The sequence below is a fragment of the Anas platyrhynchos genome, chromosome 1, assembly GCF_047663525.1.
Source record: "Anas platyrhynchos isolate ZD024472 breed Pekin duck chromosome 1, IASCAAS_PekinDuck_T2T, whole genome shotgun sequence".
NCBI classification, from domain to species: Eukaryota; Metazoa; Chordata; class Aves; order Anseriformes; family Anatidae; genus Anas; species Anas platyrhynchos.
Genome location: NC_092587.1, coordinates 205916210 through 205937699, shown reverse-complemented (window position 1 = coordinate 205937699; position 21490 = coordinate 205916210). Strand labels below are relative to the sequence as shown.

The window sequence follows — 21490 nt, the reverse complement described above, 5'->3', positions numbered from 1 at the left end:
GACCGAAGATTTCTCTGTTTCTGATCCAGCTCAGAAGACAGGTATTGATCCAGCTAAGAGCTCACAAGTCTCTGTCTTCCTTGCAGTGGTGAAATTTCAGCAGCGGTTTGTGTTCCCTGTTCGTTTCGGTGGAACGATGATAGAGCACTGGTGGAGCTCTGACCTTGCCTTTAAAATCTACATGAGAAAAAGCACCCAGAAAAAGGTACTCGTTAAAAATTGCTTATACTTTGTGTCCTGAAAAGCAAAAAAAAAAAAGTCTTGCTGTTTCAATTTCCTCCAGATACTTCTGCACACGGTAGTGGCTTCTAAGTCTTAATGCAATGCTTCTTTTTGATTGCTGACATCTCAGCCATCAGAGGCAAAACACACAAAAGCAACGTGGCCTGACTGAGCAGCTTCTTAACCAACCCTTGTAGGTGTTACGTAGGGAAATGACACTGTGCAGATTCTGTAAGTTGAACTAATTGCTCTTGAATCACCCAGCTAAATGATTTGCTGAGTTCAAGACAAGCAAAAAAAAAAAAAGCCTTTCCTTTATCTTTAAAACTGAGCTCTTGTTGTGTAAGCATATTTTGGATCAATTACAAACCTGAGTCTTTAATGAGAGCACAGCTAGTTTAGGTACACACACTGAACGAACATGGGTGCACTTGGTATTGTTGCTGTGATCAGGGTAAGGGGAATTATGTGAGTTGTGAGAAACTGGCATAACTTGCACCTCTAGGAAAAAAAAATCTTTATTTTGGGCAAATAGATGCAAGTAACCATATTTGCATAATCATCTGCATGTGTTAAAAGTCAGTCAGTAGTGTTAACTCAGCCTAGGTTTTGTTTTCATCACCGCCAAAGATATCTGTTCATCAAAGATATCTGCCCATCTGTTCTAAAAGGAGCTTTTCTTAAAATGAATTAATAAATTTTGTCTTTAAGTATGGAAATCTTGCTGAGCAGTGAGGATTTGGAATGTTAATTTTTGTAGTAATCTGGAATTGTTTACAGTAGACTTCTTTTGCTTCACAGTATACTCTAAATTGTTTAGCCCTGACAGAAAGCTTACAAAAAAATTTCTTTTTCTACCCTCAGCCAGTAGCTGTTGGCTCAGCACTGCTTCAGCTGTGCAAGGTTATTCAGTCGGAGTTGCTCACTGTCAGCGACGAGATACCTGTGGAAAAAGAGGGAGATCAGATACAAGTTGGACCACTAAAGGTATGGGTTTTACTACACACAGTTTGAGTTAAACCACCCATTGTTACTGAATTTGGCCAGATGTTCTCTCTTCTTTTTTCTCTCCCTCTTTCTTTTCTGTTAATTTGCCAGGTCACAGATACAGAAGTTTTTAAGGCCAATACAAGATAACATGAAACTTTCTTTTTCCATGGGGTTTTTGGAAAAATATTTAGCACGTTCTCCAAGTCTAAGGATTTTGATGTGTGAAGTTCCTCTGGCTGCAGAGTGAAACAAGAGTCAATAAGCTAGGGTTTGGGTACAGAAACCAATCTGCCAGCAGACTTTGAGTGGCTCCAGGGCTGGGAGCTTTGGCAAAATGAGAACAGGGAATGCTGCAAGTCTGTGTTCCTTAGCTCCACTGGTGATATGAGCTGAGGTCTCTCCTGACACATAGGCCATTGGTAGTGCTTTTCCTCTTCAGGAGTTGTCTTCCTGAGCCAAAGTTTCTACTAGCAATGTTTGGCATTTGATTCAGAAGGTGCGACAGTTCTGCACAGCACACTTGAGAGGTTTGCCAGTTCTGAGGGTAAAGAGCCCTCTAGATTAGCAAATGAAGGGTGAAAAGAATATTTGGAAATCTTACATCCAGAGCTCCTAAATTATTCCAAGAGAACCTGAGCAAGGATTGGTTCTGTCACTTTGTAGTTCAAGGTGTGCCTGATGTTTTCTGTCACGGGAGCCTGTGAAACTTTTCATCCTTCTTCCAGAGAAGCCATTCAGCCTAGCTGCCAGTAGAGGAGCCACAGAAAAGTGAAACATAAAATGTTGAGGTTAGATGTGGGAGGAGTTCATTGATGGTAGGAGAAGAGAAGTGGTATGTGGTATAGGAGACAACAGCGTGGAATAGGATCTGGAAGGAGGTATTGGGCGAAATTAGTGAAACAAAATTCAGTACAAGAACTAATGGAAGGGGAAACTAATCTTTATTTTTAGGAAAACTGTTTTTGGTCACTCTGTCTCTTAGATTTTACCCACTCACTGTAACACCTACCTATCATCAACGTGTCCAGCTAATGAGTCCACATCAACTTTCTTGGGCTATTTCTGACGGATGGTCTTGAATGCCTCTTCTTTGTTGCTAAAGGGTATAAAAGGCACATCCAGATACTGTTTGGGATCTTTTTCCCCAATCTCTTGCCTCATTCCTCCTAACTCTTAGGCATTTTTAGAAACACTTCTTTTTCATAATTTTCCTTGAGCAGTAATTGCTGTAACAAGGTGAAGATAATGATAATTATGTTTTGTCACAGAACTTTCCACCTTGGCTAATTAAATGTTCAGCACACTTTTCAGCCACATTCATGACTGGTTTTACTTTTCTCCTTGATTCATCTGCACTTGTATATTTTTGTACTTGGGTTACTGCTTTATCTGATAAAACTGGTTATTTACCAGCGTATTTTGCAGTTATTTAACAGTTTATTTTGCACTCAGAGCTGTAGCTTGTAGCCAGCTGTATCTAAAGGTAAGCACTCTGGGTGATGATCTAACACAGCTCTGGAACAAACCACACAATACTTTTTTCTGAGTTCACGTTGCAGTCTCTTGTCTTGGCACATCTTCTGATCAGCTCGCTCTGCCTCGTTCCATGCAGGTATCCTTAGAGCTTGCTGCTGACAACAAAGACTTCACCAGCACCACTGCCAGGTCAGCAGCGGCTGCGCAGCAAGTCCCAGCTCATGCCGTAAGAAGTCCCCGGCTGGAATTCCGGGAGCCCAACAGGAATGGTGTAAATGCAGAAAGCTGTGTGAAATTCAGCAACCATGAGGACCTGCAGAAGAAAGGAGCAGCCAGCACGAACATTGGGTGGCCACCACAGGCTGTATCGACCTCTGGGGCCCGTAATCTGATGGCACAAACACCTGCATCTGAAGATTATGGGTTATTGCTGCACGTGCTGCTGATGGTGCCCGATGGGAAGGATTTTATTGCTGAGCAGTACGGGCTCCATGCTTCTTGCAACGTGTATTTAAACTGCAAGCTGCTCAGCACAGAGGAGGCAACAAGATCTGCTGTCATTTGGGGCACGACACAACCTGCTTTTAATTTTTCTCAGGCAAGTCACCTTTCTTCCACGTTAAACTGATTTAAAAGTGCTATTCCACCCCGACACCTGTTTCAAAGATGGTTTTATGTATGTAGGAACCTCTCTGCTCAGCTCTGTCCAACACACTAAAAGTATTTTCAGCATTATTTTGGCTGCTTTGCATGGTTTGAAATGCAGCTCCATGAATCACCCAAGTAATAAATGAGACTTGAAGTACAAAAGAGAAACAGTTGGAAAAGTTTAGGTTAAAACTGGGCAAAAAATTTGATGTCTCCTTTCTCTGTCTTGAAAAGAAAGCATTGAGGATGGCATCCTAATATGTAGATGTAGATTTTTTTTATTATTATTATTTTGTTCTGTTGCTTGGTTTTCTTCTTCTTAACAGATTTATCACTACAGAAGTGTGAGTTTCTCTCCTAACGTGGGCCAGAGCCTTCCCACAGCAAACAGCAGAATTTCAGATATTTAATAATTTGAGTTTGCGATATTTTCCTGGACGTGTTTCCTCGGAAAAGTCAGGATGCTCAAATGCATTTGCTTTGTTTTTAGCGATGCTTAGTGATTTGTGAGACTTCTCACTCTTCAACTGAAAAAGTGAAACGTACAAACAGGACGAGCTGTCTGAAATAGTTGTGTGAAATGATTTAGCTGCAGTTTAGTAAGTAGGCGTTAAAGCTAAAAGCAATTGTTTTTAAGGTGGTGGGTGATCATATGTTAAAATTTGTATAAATTGCCTTTATTTTCCTAGCTTGCTCTTTTCCAAGCCAGTTTTCTGACACTTACTGGGCAATTTAATTTTTAATTTCCATTTCTGAAGAACACATTTCTGTATGCTGTGGAATAATACAGTGCTACCAGAACTCTCTGCACAAAACAAATAACTTTTAGTGTGTTCTGTGTCTTCATTCTAAATTAAACTCTTCCAGGTGATGCCTTTTTCATTGACTTCCAAGCACTTGGAGCGGCTGAAGAACAACGTCATGGTTATCGAAGCATGGAACAAGATGGGAAGCCCTGGCAGTGACAGGCTGCTGGGATTAGTGAAACTGCCTCTTCATCAGTTCTACATCTCCTTCAAGTAAACAGCTTTGTTCCACGTTTTAGTGGGTCGGAAGAAATTCTAACTTTCAGGGAAAGAAGAGCAGGATGGCATCTGAGGTGTTGTGGGAGGGTTCTTAATCATGATTTATGGCAAAAGGCGTTTTTGTCACGCTCGAGCTCCCTCTGACACTTCTACACTGATCAGTGTCTGCATAAATTATAGTGTCCTGGTACAGGAATAGAAGCAGACAGTGAGAAATAGACCCTGCGCTGCACCAGGCTGGGATCCAGGTTAACTTGTGGAACTGTGAAAGAGTAAAACTGCAAGAGATCACAGTGACTGCCCAGGAATAGTGATTCCACTGGTGATTTTCCAAGGCTGTGACTGATGGAGCGATTTTGTTCTTGGTTCTACTCTGCATGGATCCAATTGTTAGGGATGCTGCCAGTTTGCATGGCACGGGATCGTGCTTGTGGTGTCAAAAACCTGTCTACTGCACGTGGTAATTGTTATTTTATCCAGTGGGTCTCTCCAGAGCTCTTTCAGTGTTTTGGCTTCTTCTTCAGTCAAATAAAGTACACACTTAAAGTAATTTAAATTAATAGCAATACTGGACAGAAAAGACTCTAATAGAAGGGATTAGTTCTTTTTATTTTGGTCAGACTAGTGGTAGGTGGAAATCAGCTGGTGCTGGAGCTGGCTTGCCACTACTTTATTAATTGGTAGTGTGCCATTTGTTAGTGGCTGGGTTCTTTTTGTGTGTTTTTTTGTTTGTTTTGTTTCATAGAGTCATAGAAGGGTTTGGGTTGGAAGGGGCCTTAAAGCCCACCAAATTCCATCTCCCTGCATGGGCAGGGACACCTCCCATGAGACCAGGCTGCCCAAAGAAGGAATTTATATATAGTTCATGCATATATTTTGCTTGGGTCTATCTTCAGTGTGTTATGAAAGGTTTTTGCATTTCTGCAGGAGATTGTCCCCATCCCTGCTTGTCTTCCTGCCCAAGTCCATCCCCAAAGGCATATAACTACCTCCTAAAAATCATATATGGCTACAGTAAATTAATTAGTGCTGAAAACAGCCTTTTCCAGTCAGCACAACGCGAGGCTGGGCTTTATGAAGGCTGTAACGTGATGGAGCTGAATTTTTGGGGGGAGAAAAATAGATTGGTTTCTAATGACATTGAATGTTCCATCTGAAATGAGTTGTGTGATTGTGTTCAAATGCAGATGGCTCACTCTCACGCTTTGTTGTTTGTTTGTTTGTTTTAATCTGTTCTAGGGATCCAAAGATTTCCCACCTGCTCCTGCAAGCTCAGTATCCCGTGGTTGCTGTGGACAGCTACATGCCCGTGATAGATGTCTTTACGGGCAGTAAAAGTGGAAGCCTGCGGGTCATTCTGGCGATGGGGTCAGCGGATCAAATAGTGGCACTGCAAAGGCTAAAAAACGAAGAAGGAATGGTGCCTCCCATCACCCGGCGCCCTGCCCACTCTCTGGACCCTCCTCCCCCAAAGCCCACAATGGTATTGTTTGCTAAATTCACCTTTTTTTTTTTTATATTGCTTTTTTTTAAGATATTTTTTATATCACTTACATTGCTTCTAAGGACACATGAAAAGAATTTTGCCTTTGGGTTCATCGACAGACCAGTAGTGATCCCCAATCTTTTTGATTTGATAACCAACCTAGTTTTGGATAATCATGTTCTGTGCAAAATTGCATTGTTTGTACTCCTTTCTCATCTGCTTTCTCTCCAGTCTGGACATTATTCCCCTTCTTACTGCCCTGCACGTCCACCCCTTCTATTTACATGACAAATGCAGTAAAAAAAGTCTAGAAAATCTTAATTTTCACAGCCTAATTCTGTACCATACAGCTTTTGCCACTACAATGTATACACGTAGACTTTCAAGCTTTTTATGTGCTGTGGGTTTTGGTGTCTGCTGGAAAAAATGCTATCAGGCTTTCAGTATTTCTGTGAGCTTTAGGGAAAATATGGCAGATGTCTGAGCTTCTTAGAATCTCATGTTCCCAATCCTCTTGTGCTCTTTCCTAAACAGTTTTCCTTTCCGTGTGCATTTTATTTATTTTATTAGCTGTTAGAGAGAGAAGGGGAAGAGCTGATGGAGCACGTCTTTGAGATTCACGTGGAGAGCGTGAAAGGACTCACCCCCCTGCAGTCCACAGTCTGGGGAGAGGCTGACTGCTACGTGCAGTACCATTTCCCAGTGCAAGAGCCTGGCTCTGGTGCATTGCAGGGAACTGAACTGCACGAGGATGGTAAGTTTTGTTTTATGACACCTCCTTATTTAGAGTTTTGGTTAAATATCTCCTTAGAGATAGCTGAGTGCAGGTACTGACCTTCTAGCACTTGGATTAGGTCAGTAAATTAAAAGTTTGCTTCAGCTGAGGCAGATGGCAGTTTCCAGCAAAAAAAAGGTGCCTACTTTTCAATCTATTCACGCAGTACAGTTTTGAACAACTTTGCAGGGAATACTAGGACTGTGTACAGTTAAATTCATCAAAGACTTTACATGCACAAGCCTTCTGAGATACTCATTTTTATGGATACGCCAAGAAAAAACACCTGTTTTAAATCATTGGGGCTAGCAAGGAGTATTTAAATAACTGCAGTTGTAGAAGAAGACTGCGTTGGCACTGTATACTTTAAATCATTAATATATGCTCTGTTAAATCATTAATATATTTTCTCTGATTTTGGCCAGGCTTTTTAGCACGTATGTGACACTGCATGAATGCGGCCTCATTGCTTCCAGGTCCAGCACTGCTTTCCTGTCCCTACACAGGTCTTCCCAGCACTTCTGGTTCTGTGTTAACTTCCCCAAAACCAGTTCAGGTGTTTGAAACTTAGGCTGTGATTGTCTTCTGATTCTCTGCTTGGATTTGAATTCAGCAGTGGCTGTTTAACCAACTCTGTTTGACTCGTAGGCATCAAGTTAAAGCCTTTTCGCACAGCAACCGCTTTGTGCATTCCCGATCCTGTCTTTAATGATGAGCATCACCATTCCTTGTTGATTCCTGCCGATGTCCCAGTTCAGAGGCTCCTGGTCAGTGCATTTATGGCACCTGGAGCAGTTGGAGGAGGAATCCAGTTTGAAGTCTGGTGCAGGTACAGAATAACATCACATTGTAGATGTCACAGCAGTACAGATGGAGACGTGTCTCGTATTGAAAAATCTCTAGCTGTGGTTATTGAATAGTAAGGGAAAAATTGGGTAACTCATCAGCATTTGGTAATGAATATCTGCATTTAATATTGTTTAAGACATTTGAGCCCTTTTCCACTAAAACTGCTGATTAGCTTTTTCTTCTTACAAGCTCATTAGCAAGAGTGTGCTAGCTAATAAAGCTGTAACAAGGAAAGGGTAACACAGGGTAAGATATTTTGTTATTTTTCCACTTTATTACCAGCATATTAGTCTAAAAACGATGTTGAAATACTTGGCACATCGACATTTTAATAGCACCCTGGCAATATGATTGCATTGCTTTGGTCTTTTTCCCTAATAGAAGTCACTGGCTTCAAGAGAATACACACTAAAATTTTTATATATTTTATTGTTTTGTATTTCTAATATTCCTCTTAGATCATTGAAGAGTGTTAGCCTATGTTTGTGCCTGTTTGCACAGTATTTCATGATATAGATAAGATGAAATTGTCTCATTTAAGCAAAGTTCAAATCATCATTTCTTTGGCAACTGAAGCTAATTACTAGAAACAGCAAGTAGAGAATATAAAGATGGGCAACTTCAGAAAAGCCTAATTAAAAGAACTATCATCTGTTCATTCCGTAGGAAACGAGCCAAGCTATTAAAAATTCCCAGGTTCATTATTGTATGCTGGATGTGTTCACACTGATGTTGGTAATGACCAAAGCAGCTGAAGTTACAAACTGTTAGTACCTGGCATCCCAAATACACACTTCCAGGACTTCAATTTAATCTTGCCCTAATCACTCTAGTGACTAGTAGAATTAGGTTCTTTCAGGACAAAGGAGCAAATTAATGAGCTGGAAACTTTTTAAGAATTATGTAGACATCTTCTTGCCAGTTTGCAATATTTGAATTGAAAAAAGCTTGCCAACAGATCCTAGTAATTAGGAGGGAGCTTAGATACTGATTACAAGATTCCAAATCAGAGAGTTCTTGCTATGACACTGTCAGCATCTTGAATTTCTCCTAGAAGCATGGCGAGGGTGGGAATAGCAACCAGCAGGTATACTACAACAAGATGTTGGGACTAAGTCAGGCAGTGCTCTATCGAGGGCTCAAACAGTCTATTCATTACCCCAAAATGCAAAGAGGAAACCCAAGTCTATGTCACTGCTCCTGAAAACACAGTGGATGCCTTTCTCTGCTCTCCTGGTTCTGTAGATACGATACCAATACTGTCTTTAAGCTGAATGAAGCAGAGTAGCCCAGTTAGAAACTGTCTTGAGTCACTTTACACACTCACAAACTGGCACCACAAATCTGTTCCACAAGTAGGATTTTGATTTACTAACAGACACTGAGAGTGGAGAAGGTTGTGTGCTAGATCTTTCTTTTCTTTTCCTTTAGGATGCCAATTTTGAGTAGAGTTTTTGCTAACTGCCTTGCTCCGACTAGTACAAATGGATGTGTTTAGCATTATCTACTCTGAGCACTTCATCTTTTTTTTTTTCTTTGTCAAATCACTTATGAGTTTATCCCTTAGCTATCAGGAGAATAACAGGTCATGTTTGAAGACACACAAAATAGAGTGGACTTGTGTGTAATTTTGAGAGAAATGATCACTTCGTCGTTGCCAAAGTAGCATGACTGACACTGCTCCTTTGTGTCTTCCCAGGTATTACTACCCAAATGTCAGAGACCAGATGGTTGCCAAAGGGACCTTGCCTCTGTCACGGCTGTGTGCCATGGTGACGATGCAGCATCGTGAGCAGATAGGCATACAGACCTTTAATCTTCCCTTGGTCCCGAGGACTGATTCCTCAGAGGAATTTCACCTGCGGTCTTCAGGTGAAGAAGACTTGTGTTTTTTCACTCATCTATAAGATGAGAGTCTGTGTATTTGCTGCCAAGATAAATTAATATGTAGTTGTGTTGACAACTGATAATCAGCCAGGGGTGGTTTTCCTCCCAAATTTCACTGGACTCTTCACCTAGTGAGAATCAGTGAGAAACGTGAGCAACCTCAACGTCCTAGCAAACTTTAAATAATAACAATTTCAATAAATAATTAATTTAATAAATAATTAATTTAATAAATAATTGATTTAATAAATAATAATTTTAAATTTTAATCGTTTAAAGTTTAAATAATACTAATTAATAATAATTAAGAGTGATTTAAATCAGCCACAGTTAGGGTTCCCATGTAAGGTAAGGAATGGGAGGTCTGAAGGAGGGCTGTGCAGGGTGTTTGGTATGAGTAGAGACATCTTTCTGTTCTGCGGTGGTTCTTTCAAATAATACAAACATCAGCTCTGGGAAGGCCACTGAGGAAATCTCTGCAACCTCTTCCCATCAGAGGTTTAGCATTAAGTGTAAAAATGAAAGGCAGCTTCCTGGAAGAAGTGGCCATAAGAAAAATGCAAAGAACAGCTGTGGTCGCAGAGGGAGTGCAATATACTTCAGTTATTTTGTAATAAATTAGCCACGTCAGAAAATCTCATTGAAGCTTTTGTCACTGCAGTGCTATTAAAAAGATCTGTTGAAACCCTGCAGTAATATATTTAAAAACTATTACAATAAACGCACACATGAGGGCGCGTCCGGGTTAAACAGGCCGTCCTCGTTTTACTAGGTCATAAATTTGGCAGTGAGAAGGAGCCATTCCGACCATCTGATCCGACTGCCAGTAGGGCAGGCTGCAGGATGCAGTCCTTAAAATCTCCTGTGCCTCCTGTACCAGACCGTAAGGAAGCAGAGCACCTTGCACAGCCAATCTTAACAACCTTGGATCCCCAGTTAAACCTCTCTGTTTTTTTCCATGTGGCTTTTTTAATGCATTATTAGAGTAAGTTTTATAGTAAGAGTTAAAACGAAGTGTTGGTTGTACTGGATGTGCAACTATATAAAAAGCTGACCATTTCCTTGCTTGCTTTCTTTCACTGAATCCAGGCTTGCTTGATGTGAGCGTGAGATACCACCGTTTTGTGAAAACTGCAGGAATAACCACTCAGGCTGTTTCTCTGTCTGTACAAATACACAGAGCAGCTGGTTTGCAAGCAGCAGCCAGGTAAAACCTAGTCCTAAAAGAAAGTTTTTTTTTTTTTCTCTTAAAATAACTTTATCTGGAGGCAGCGGGCTGAAACATTAGATGAGAACAAATTGTAACTGGTCAACTTTCCGTCTGCAGAGACCACGATTCAACCTGGGTTCTGATCAGAAGTGAAAATATCTTTATACAGGGGTTATTTTTAATATTGAAAATTAAATGGTTTAGACTTGCAATGCTTTAGCAAAGTGAAGAGCTGGGAAAGACATCATGTGGTATTCTTACAGGCAAAGCTCTAGCCATAGCTTTTGGTCTCTCAGCCTTTTGTGCAGTATTACTTCCTTCCACGTTTTCCTACACTGCAGGGTGATATCAAATGGTGTCCGTGTGGGCACTGGGTCTTGGTGTTACTGATGCTATTTAGAACCTGGCTAAGACTTGTTTTCTTGAGGGGAAGCGTGGGTAAACTAACTGGTAAATGACACATCTCTTTCCTCCAGAAGGCTGCTGCTGTTACTGCATGGTATCACATGAACTTGATTCTTGAAAATTGCCTGTACTAAGTATAAAGAAAAAAAGAGGGAGTCAATTCTGTGAGATAAGAGAGGATGACTCTTTATTCTAGAGTACTGCCCACTGATCTTTTTTTAGTGTTGCTGAGCTCCTGATCCTAATTAATTCAAGTAGAGTCCTTACAATGAAGATCACTACCATATCATGCTTGAAGAAGTTAATTTTGAATGACCTCCAAGCTCTTTTTACATCAGGTGTATGACCTGAATAATACCTGGGTCTGTTCCGTTGTAAAACACCCCATCTCTTAATTTCACCTCCTTTTGCTTATCAGGTGTAAAAATAATTTAGCTTGGCCATTTACTTCCTTCTGGAGTAGGTTCTCTGGGAAGTTATCCTACAGCTTTGTCTACAGTATGGGATTTTTTAAAGGTGCTGAGTACTTTCTCAATGACTTCGGTCTCAGATCCTGACAAGGTTAAGAGCACAGCCACCAGTGTTGGACCTTGTCCTAGTTACTGTCATCATTTTGTATCTTTTCCTACTGTATTCAGATGAAAAAAAAAATGATGAAAATAATCTGCAGCCAAAAGCATATGTTGTTTTGTCTCCCTTTTTTGCCACAAAGACCTGAAAGTTTTGTATTAATCAATGAACTAATTAATTGAAATTCTAGATTTCTTGTACTTTACATTCATTCTCATCATTGTTTTCTTTTCACATGCTAAATGAAGAGCTGTGGCAGAAAAGAACCCTTCGGTCCAGTACTATGCAGGCGTGGGAGTTAACGCTTATGTCTCCGTGCACCTCTCCTTCCTACCTGAGACAGAGAGGCGCAACACACAAGCTGTGGCTCGTTCTTTCTGCCCAGAGTTCGAGCACCACATGGAGTTTCCCTGTAACCTCATTGTTCAGAAAAGCAGCGGAGAAGCCTCTTGTTTGGGAGAGCTCTTGCAGTCTGCCAACATCATCTTCTCTGTCTACCATCAGAGCGTCAAGTCTGGTAAGGAGAAAAAGAGGTTATGACTATTTTATTAAAAAAAATATATTAAAAACTTATTATGACTAAGAGGAGTTGCATAATGATCTAGTCCCTTAATTTTCAGTGTAGAAGACAGATTCCGTGCAGTCACTAATAGATGTAATTACCTAAATGGTCTTCAGAGAAGGCTTGGGGAGGTACTTTTCCCCTTACACAAGGAGTTAAGGCTTCCAATGCTCCAGTTGATCAAGATCACCTTTTAAATGAAAAGATAACAATTAATAGTAATAGTTCTTAACTCTTTAAGCACGCTGGCGTTGTATGTGTATGCCTTATTGCCTTTGCTTTATGAATGAGGTCATGGAGGTTCAGAGAAACGACAGCTTAAAATCCTCCAAAGATCCTATATCAGATAAGCAATGTTCTTTCATAACACAACAACATAGTGTAGAATTATTTTATAAACAAAAATCAGCTAAAGATGATGTTGTTTCTTATTTCTGGGGAAGAAAATTTAGAAGAGGCATGTTGTTAGAGTCACTGAGTAGTAATGTACACCACTAGCTCCATACTCGTTACTTAATGCTCACCTGTGGAAACATTCCCCAAAAGCTTCTCCAAATTCAGTGGTGGTAGAGCACATATCCTGTAATTAATGTGCATTGGGAACACTTACAGACAAGCTTTGTTGACACCCCTGGTTCTCACTGAATTTGGCTTCACGTTTTCTGCACCATTTGTTTTGACTTTTTCCTTTCTGCAGGGGTTTAAAGCCTTTCCAGTATGACAGGTGAGCTGTTTGCTGTAGATGCGACACAGATTTCTTTCAGAGCTTCTCCATCTTTTGTTCTAGCTTGGTGTATTTACAAAATTATTTGTTTTCCAGCCACTGACACGTTGGCAGCTCGGACATCAAGAGATTATCTTCTTGGGACAGTTACAGTTCCAACCAGAGACCTACTGAGAAAAAGCTCAGGTAATGCAGCAGTGTTACACTACCAATGTTCCATGTACATGCTATTGTGATTGCTTAAAACAATTTTGATTCCTTTGGTATTTTTTAGACTGAAGTTCTCTCAGATACTGCACATCTTCATTAAAAATTCCGCATTAGAAAGCTCATAAATGAGATGTTGTTTGAAGATCAGTTTTTAGGGTGCAGGATCTGACTGTCCTGCGCATGAATGATTTATACTCCGTGTGGGGCAAGCTGTTGAACTCTGTGATGAGTAAACTTTATACTGCTAACATGGATTTTTTGGAAACTGCAAGAGAGCAGCCAGTTGCACCTTATTAAGAGTAAGGCACTGTACGGACTAGAAACTGGAGAAACTTGTACCCATCAATTGACAGCTGAACTGCCTCAGGGAATATTAACCTGCTTAATATTTTATTTGGTGCTCTTCATTTTCAAGTTTAAGATGGAAAGTTTAAGAGTTGTAGCATTCAGTGGAGGACCAATGATTACTTTTGAGATGTCAAAGCTAGAAACAAAAGCTTAGATTAAAAGCAGCTCAATTAACTTCTTTTTTTTTTTTTTTTAAACTAAATGTAATATACAAAGTAACACTAGATAAAAGAGGTGAAGATTTTGTAAGATACAAACTAACACAAGATAGAAGAGGTAAAAACTATGTGTAATATCTTTATTATCCCTCCCATAGATCAGGTTGCTCAAAGCTCCATCTAGCCTGGCCTTGAATGCTTCCAGGGATGGGGCATCCACAACTTTTCTGGGCAGCCTGTTCCAGTGCTTCACCACCCTCTTAGTAAATTACTTCTTCCTTAAATCTAATCTAAATCCACCCTCTTTAAAACCTTAAACTCCTTGTCCTATCTGTGCACTCCCTGATAGAGTCCCTCCCCATCTTTCCTGTAGAAAGTGATGTTTTCATTATCATAATGATGATTTTCATTAACATAATGATGTTTTCGTTATCATCTTGTCGATTTCCACTTTAATTTCAGTGTTGTACTCATTTTCTCCAACCATGAAATCTTATTTTTAAGAAAATAGGAATGGAAATTTTCAAGAAAATGGGAAGAGAGGAGGAAAAAACTGAGAACGCCTAATTTTATAGCTGGAGATTCATGGGATATAGCTTCAATGTAAAATGAGTATTGTTAGTGAAATGGAAAGTAAAACGCATTTTGGATCAGCACTACCTGTGAGGTTGTCTGAGGTCTAACATTTTGCTGCTTTTTCAGGCTAGAAATGAATTCCAAACTCACAAGAAATAGATTCTTCGAGTACTGGTTCTTGACTGATGACCAGAGCGCAGAAATTCCTTTGCTGATGTTTTCAGAGGGTAGGAAAAATCTAATGATGATCTCTTCTCCTGAAGGTATTACAGGCTGGTACCCCGTTACCCTAGCTGAAGATGCGCTGCCTTCACACCGCACGAACATCATGCAGGCCATTGGGGGAGGACTGGAGCTTTCTGTGACTTTTGCTCGTCACGGTGACAGAGAGCGTGTTTTGGAGGCCGCTAAGCTTCTGGGATGGAACAGCGAGGAAAGCCCTGAGGACAGTTTGGATGAGAGTGACGAGTGGGAGCAGAGTGACAATCCGGTGGCTGTGACCATTTCAACCCCAAGAGTGTGGCTGCCTGTCCACTGCGTGCTGCTCGCAGGGCAGATGCACCTGAACAGAAGCACTTACTGCTACCTCAGGTATAAGCTGTACGATCAGGAAGCCACGTGGACATCACTTAGGAGGCCAAAATTGAGTGAGGACGCGAAGAACGTCACAGTGAACTTTAAGAAACCAAACAAGGTGACCCTCAGGAGGAGCCAAGGGCTGATTTGGTTCTTCAGGGAGGAGAAATTAGAAATCCAGGTGTGGTGGGCATACGGGAGAGAAAATGATGTGGAAAGACCACTCGATACAGATCGTCTCATTGGATCCGCCTACGTTGACCTCGGAGCATTAGCAGAGAGGTCAAGGGCAACACTGAGTGTTGGTGGTAAGTTCATAAAGAACATAAAGTTCATTGTCACGTTTTAGTCTTCTTTACTTGATGTTGCTTAAATCCATAGTCGAGAAAAAACTGTACTTACACCCTTCATGTCCTTTATATATCAACTCTTCCTTGAAGATAAACAAGGTTCAGATTGCTTTCCCCTCTGGATCCAAAACCTAGCAAGTTCAAATGGGTGCAGAATTGGTAGCAATGATTGATAACAGGGAATGCAATTAGCCTAGCTGGATTAATGAGGAATGTTCCTTGAGAGTGGCAGTTTGGGCATCGTAATGGAGTGAGAATAAAATATCTCAGGAAGGCTGAATGTTTGTAGTCAGAGCAAAAGACTAAGCAAGAGAAGATCGTGTGTATGCAGAGGTGCTCTTCACAGGAGTCTCAGGAAGCTGATGTGTTTTAAAACAGCAATCTGAACTACCAGTGACAAAATGAAGTGCACCATTTGGAGGTTTGGTCATTATTTTTACCTTTCCAAGCTGAAACTCTTCACTAGGTGATACCTTGCTTAGATGTTACAGTGAAAACACAAAATTCATTCTGCTGAGAGATCTTAAAATAATGAACTGGACCAGCTTTTTCAAGATCCTATCCTTTGTTTCTCTTCGTTAGCAGGTTGTTTGTGAATTCTCTTGCAGGAGTTTACCCGTTGTTCAGATGCAATGCTGCAGACCTAGCGGGGGCTGCTGTACGTGTTCACATCGCCCTTTCTTCCACTTCTGCTGCCCTGACCAGCAGACTTCACTGTGCTGAGGAGTACAGCAGTGGTGAAGATGAAAGCACAGAGAAAGCACCTGATCCGAGCCAACAGGTCCCTGAAAATCACTGCCAGAATCTGGATATCGTAAATTCAGAAATCAGCAGTGAGAAACCACAAGAAGGCGATGTGGAGTTTCTGGAAAACACAGTTGCTGTCAATATTCTCGTGGAAAGGGCAATGCACCTAAGTTTAAAAGGTAAACCACCACCAGCAGCCTTTTTGTTGTTGTTGGCTTTGTTTGTTTTTAATTTCTGTATATATGTGTGTGTGGTTTTGTTTGTTTCTTGGGTTCTGCTCATTACAGGTACTGCAAGGAGCAATTTTCAGACAAAAAGCCCAGGAATTTTCTTCCATCTTACTCCAGGAGTGAATAAATGCAGCGGGTTTTGATCTTGGCTGGCAGTATTGCAACCCTGAGACCATTGCATCATAGTATGAGTAGAGGGGAAGCAGGAATTTAAACTATTCAGCCTATCTCTATTAATAAAAACCAAACTATAAACGATATAACGTTCCCTGTTAGAGCTGACAGCTGAATTCTGCAGTTAAGAATTATCTGAATAACTTAACCCCGAGCTCCTCCTGTCTCAAAGACTCTTGCCAATTTGCATTTTTAGCAGATCATCAATTTGTAAAGCTGGCTTATTGGTGCTATCGGGAGGCTGCCAGCCGCAGCACGGAGGAAGGGCAGTGTAAGGGCAGAGCAGTGTGAACTCCCCCAGGCTCGTCGCTCTGCTCGGTGGGAATTACAACGAGGTGGCCACTCACTGTGCTGAGCATGACCAAAGAATTTCCTTCGCTTTAAAATTTATGCTAAGCATATTAAAATATTCCTTCCTAGCGAGCGATGCTTGGTTCTGGATGCAGTAAGGTAACGTGGGGAGTTTCCAGTTTCGGAAGCCTTGTTTGCCTCAAGTTGCAGTCTATAAATGAATCTTGTTTATTAAAGGTGAGAAGTGTCCCACCCTTCACCTTGGGCACCTTTAATGCTGCACGACTTGCTCACTTTGTGTTTGCTCAGCACTCAGAGTGATCAGGTCTCTTTTGGACCATTACAGATGCAAATATGCAGTGTTACCAACTATAAATAAGGGACTGACTCGAGGTGAGCTTACTGGATGGGTCTCTCTTAAAATCAACTAGTTCCTAGTCCAGGTGACACGCCAGAAAAAAGCCCTCACCATTTTCTGGTCTCCCAGCTAAAGAGAGTCAAAGAGAAGCCATAATTCAATTCATTCTGATCCATAGTGAGCCCCACAGGTGGCTTTTTTATAATTACCAGTTCTATAATCCTTTAGAATTCATCATCTTTGGAAACTTGATGCAACATTATTTGCTACTGCAAAGTTTTGGGAGTGATAAGGAGGTGTTTTTTGATGGTGTACACTGTGGCAATGTTTCTGTCTTCAAACGAATTATCTTCTCTTGCTATTTTTGGAAGCAGCTCCCTGCGAGACAATGGATACACTGGAACAGTGCATATAAATAAGCTGGTTACAACAAGAATTGGCATTCTTCAGGATAAACATTTCATTACCGTGTTACAGATAAAAAGGCTAGAATACGTTTCCAATCCAGTAGGTGATGGGTGCCAAACTTCCTGCAGTTTTGGAAGAACTGCAGGATGCACAATTTACAAAAATTGAGCAAAGTTACAAAATGTTTTCCCAAGTCTCTTGATATTTTTTTGTATTCTGAAGTCACTTTTCCTGTGTTTTTTTTTTTTTCTTTTTTATCCATCTTCCAGAAATACAAAGAAACAAACCTAAATTTCATAGCATCAGGAAGGAATGAAATTCCTTCTACTTTGACTACAAAAAATTGATTTTATTTTTTTTAGGTCTGCCTTTACATGCAAGAGGCAGTGAGCTGGTCTAGACAGGTCCTGCTCGTGTCTCTAAGCTGATCTCATATAATGCACGCCTGTTTTTGACTTGCCATGTCTATACTCTTGCCAAACTGAGCAGAGTTCTGTGTGGCATGTTTTAACTGAAGGCATTTTTCATATTAAAAAATAAAAATAAAAAAATCCTCTTCTTAGGTAAATCTTCATGGTTAAGGGATAATAAGTAAGCAGTAACTCCGTAAGCTACAGCAAACCAATCACATTTATTTTCATGGCGAATCAGACTGCAGGAGAAAAAAGATTTTTGTAGTTAAATCAGGTTCGTACTGGTCGTTTTTGATCATTTTGGGCAGCAAAGTCTTAGGGAAGTCCAAAGCCACAAGCAGAGTCCTTGGAAAGCAGAGATGAGGAAGCAATCTGTAACAAGGGGGCGGTGTTTGATGGCAAAGTGTGACCTCGTTTCCCCTTGGCTAAATCCTTTTCTCCTAGCAGATTTTGCCAGCTACCGATTCACCATCTCAGCGGCTCCATTAGCAGTAAAAAGCTTCCGCAGCTCTGCAAGCCATAACGTGCTGCAGCAAATTAATCCCACTCAAGTGACAGTGACTGAGAGGGTGTCCAAGCCTGGAGGCAGGGAGTAAGTAGCAGGGAGGTAGAAATCTTCTGATTTCTTCTCTGAATTTCCTTGGCATGTCCCCCACAGAGGCCCTGAGGTTCCTTTTTGAGCTGTAATTCAGCGCAGGTGACTGTATAATTCCTGCATCTTTCATTCAATGCTTTCTAATCCATAATATCCAGCAGCATCTAGGGAATAACGAGCTCCATCCCTTAATTTGATCTTGTGATACTCTGATTATAAACTACCTGCCTCTAAGTGCAAGCACAGCCAATTATATCAGCTCATTCATTACGTGTTTTCTCACGAGTGTTTTCCCAGCTTATTTCAGGACAAATGAGGGAGAAAGTGGTCATGTATCCAGCCCTGAGCTATGCTTACGCAAGGAATTTCCTAAAGCTTTCATAGGTGCATTGCAGAGTGAATTGCAGCCCTAGCTACTCACCTTAGCCATCACAAAGATCCAGTTTGGGTATGGATTAAAACCAAATTATTTAAAACCAAATTAAGTATTTGCTGAAGCCACTTCATACAACTTCAGCTGTGTAGCTCCCTGGACTAGGGCATGAAGACGATTTATTTTTCCTTCCTTATCTTTGATGTTTTGACCAGAATATTAAGGCCTCATCTACATGAGATTTATTTATTTCATTTTTTCTCAGATTTCCCACTGATGCAGTAGCAGGGCTGGTGGGAGCACACAAGCACTTTCTTAGTAATCAAGTGCTGGAATAGGATCCCAGGGATCTGGGCATTATTCCTAGCTTTGCTTTTGACTTCTCAGATGATCTTGGGCAAACATTTTCTCTGTTCCTTCCTAAAATATTCCAGTGTCTGTTCTATAAAAGGTTTGTGTAACGTTTGCCCCTTTTTGTAAACATAAAGCATTTTCAGCTGCTGGCCTGATCTACCTTTACTTCTTTTCCACAGAAATTACTAAGAAGCTTTTTATCCTTTGGACAAATCTGAATTTAATTCCATGTAATTTCAGGGAGCCCTCTCACAGAGCGTGAAGTAACAGCACCCAGCAGCTGTGTGACGTTCGCTGTCGCTGGCGCGGATGCTCCAGTAACCACCTCGGTGATAGAAAACACAGACTCACCCGTCTGGGATTTTCAGCAGCAAGCCAGGTACGAGGTGTGGACTCGCACAGACGTGCTCGCAGAGCCTCTGGGTCTGACAGCCAGTGGCTAAGTGTGAAAATAACACACCCAATTAGGGGTGCCTTGCTGCTTACTGCTTTATTTCCTGCTCTTGGGTTTTATCAGCTTTAGCTTAGACTCCCTTTCACTCAGAAGCTCCAGCTTTTTTATCCAGCGAGCTCCAAAAGGTGCTTTGGCCAGCTTTGAAGAGCTGTCTTGTTCAGCTTCTCTCAGCTACAAATGCTTATTTCCATGTTTTACAATTGCCACATGCTTACCCTGGGTAAAAAGTTACGTGAGGAAGCTTGATCTTAAAGCTAACGTGAGGAAGGGCATTTTGAACCCTGGCTACACGCCATTTTTGCAGCTTAAGACCTTGGTGAGTCAGTTTGCTTCCACTCATCCGTAGTTTCTCCATCTAGAGGAAGGGGCTGGTCATGGCTAAAGGTCTCTTGGGAAGATTCATTAAGATTTGATCAGGTTTATTGGCTTTTTCTGTACATTTTACTTCGTTTCATGCCTTGAAATTACACCCTGCTTCAGGACCAAAGCTCTCAGGTGGGATTCACCTAATTTTTTGTATCTGGAAATTAGGTTTCTGACTCAGAGTTGTTCACCCTTGGCTTTCTGTGCAGTTACAGAGATGCATGCACCTCCAGTCAGTGTGTCTCTTTGCCTGTGTTAGAGGCCAGTCTTAGAGCAGGATAAAATTCCTTCCAGGAGCCTCTTTCTCTCCTGTGACTGACAAATCAGTATAGCAAACACAGCTCAGATGGCTCAAACATATCAGAGCCTGGGTTGGAGCAGTTGAGTTGACCACTCCAAAGCACCTCAGCTGATCAATTTATACCTAGTAACAGTCAGCAACAAACCTGTGTTTGCAATCTTGTTTCTCCAGTGCTTCTATACCACATCTTAAATTAATTCCAAAGCAACAGCCAAGGGTGTTTTCTAAACTAGGTGAAACAAGTCAGATACAGGCAACAGGAAAGCATATTCAGTTTATTTTGCCCACCACAGAATGCTTGTAAATCACTCGGTGCTTGCAGTCACTCCTGTGACTGCCCAGGAGTGGGTTTTTCCTACCAGACTGTTGAGTCGGGTTTTTGGCTTTAGGGAATTGTAAGATGAAGGTGAAACCATTGCAAGACTGATAGCTGAAGATGAAAGGTTTGTTTCAGAGGTTGCTTATGCTCCAACTCATATCTGAATTGCTTTAAGCAACTTAAAAGCTGCTCTGCTAAGATATTTGTCATTTCATTGTTCAGGGTTTGTTTTGTTTTGTTTTGTTTTCCAGAAATCAGTTTCATATCTTACAGCTTTCAACCATAACCCCGGTGTTTTGCTGTCTCTGTACTTATTGAGGCATGAGACCGTTTCTCTTTCCTAAGATTCCTTGTGGTTTCCATGTCCTAACTTTTAAATCTACAACAAGACTGAGGAGAGGGAAATAACTTCTTGAATAATCAAAAGCCCAAACCATGTAAAATAGTTGAGGACTTGGCAAATTCTTACTTTTTTTCTGCTCCAGGAAGAAACTGATTTGTCTGGGTAAATACAGTGGCACTGAATCTTCAGAGACATTTCACTGTACTTGCTCTTTTTCCTACTTCACATAACAAAATATCATTTTTGTCTTCACAGATTATCCAAAGAACTTCTGCTGGATCCACAGCAAACCTTGGTCTTCAAAGTGTGGCACAAAGCAGCAGGTAAAATTTGTGGGGCTTTATTGAGGAGAGCTTTTCTGCATCCCTTTCCTTGGGTGACTTGAAGTAAATTAAAGAGTGGAATTCTAAAAATACTTTTGGCCTTGCACTAGAAGAATACTGTAGACAAATGCACATTGATTTCCTGCCCCTCAGCATCCTTCTTTTCCCTATTTATCTTCTGGCAAGGTTTGGTTCATTAGCATTTCCATTTTTTTTTAATTTGACAGCATTTTAGAGGCTGGATTTTCCTACTGATCATACATTCTTTACTGTGTTTTATCTGCAATTGCATTCAAATAACGTTACAGTGGCATGGGTATGTTTTAAGAATTATTTTTGTTTCCAGTATTAGCAGTCACTGGGCCAGGTGGAGGCCTAATAACAAATACAAGCTTTT

General features: G+C 40.9%; 1 protein-coding gene across 5 annotated transcripts in view; it reads left to right on the top strand.

Annotated features, from left to right (window-relative positions):
* The window catches only part of C2CD3 (C2 domain containing 3 centriole elongation regulator), a 48229-nt gene that overhangs the window by 11884 nt on the left and 14855 nt on the right, over window positions 1-21490 (top strand). For all 5 annotated transcript variants that reach the window (XM_072032935.1, XM_038178431.2, XM_072032934.1 and 2 more), the window contains exons 11-25: window positions 87-205; window positions 1087-1209; window positions 2825-3286; window positions 4204-4355; window positions 5601-5844; window positions 6418-6601; window positions 7271-7451; window positions 9171-9343; window positions 10448-10565; window positions 11792-12060; window positions 12926-13015; window positions 14385-15005; window positions 15656-15973; window positions 19231-19369; window positions 21026-21093. In XM_072032935.1, the coding sequence (XP_071889036.1) occupies window positions 87-205; window positions 1087-1209; window positions 2825-3286; window positions 4204-4355; window positions 5601-5844; window positions 6418-6601; window positions 7271-7451; window positions 9171-9343; window positions 10448-10565; window positions 11792-12060; window positions 12926-13015; window positions 14385-15005; window positions 15656-15973; window positions 19231-19369; window positions 21026-21093 (3261 nt within the window). The remainder of the gene's footprint in view (window positions 1-86; window positions 206-1086; window positions 1210-2824; window positions 3287-4203; window positions 4356-5600; window positions 5845-6417; window positions 6602-7270; window positions 7452-9170; window positions 9344-10447; window positions 10566-11791; window positions 12061-12925; window positions 13016-14384; window positions 15006-15655; window positions 15974-19230; window positions 19370-21025; window positions 21094-21490) is intronic.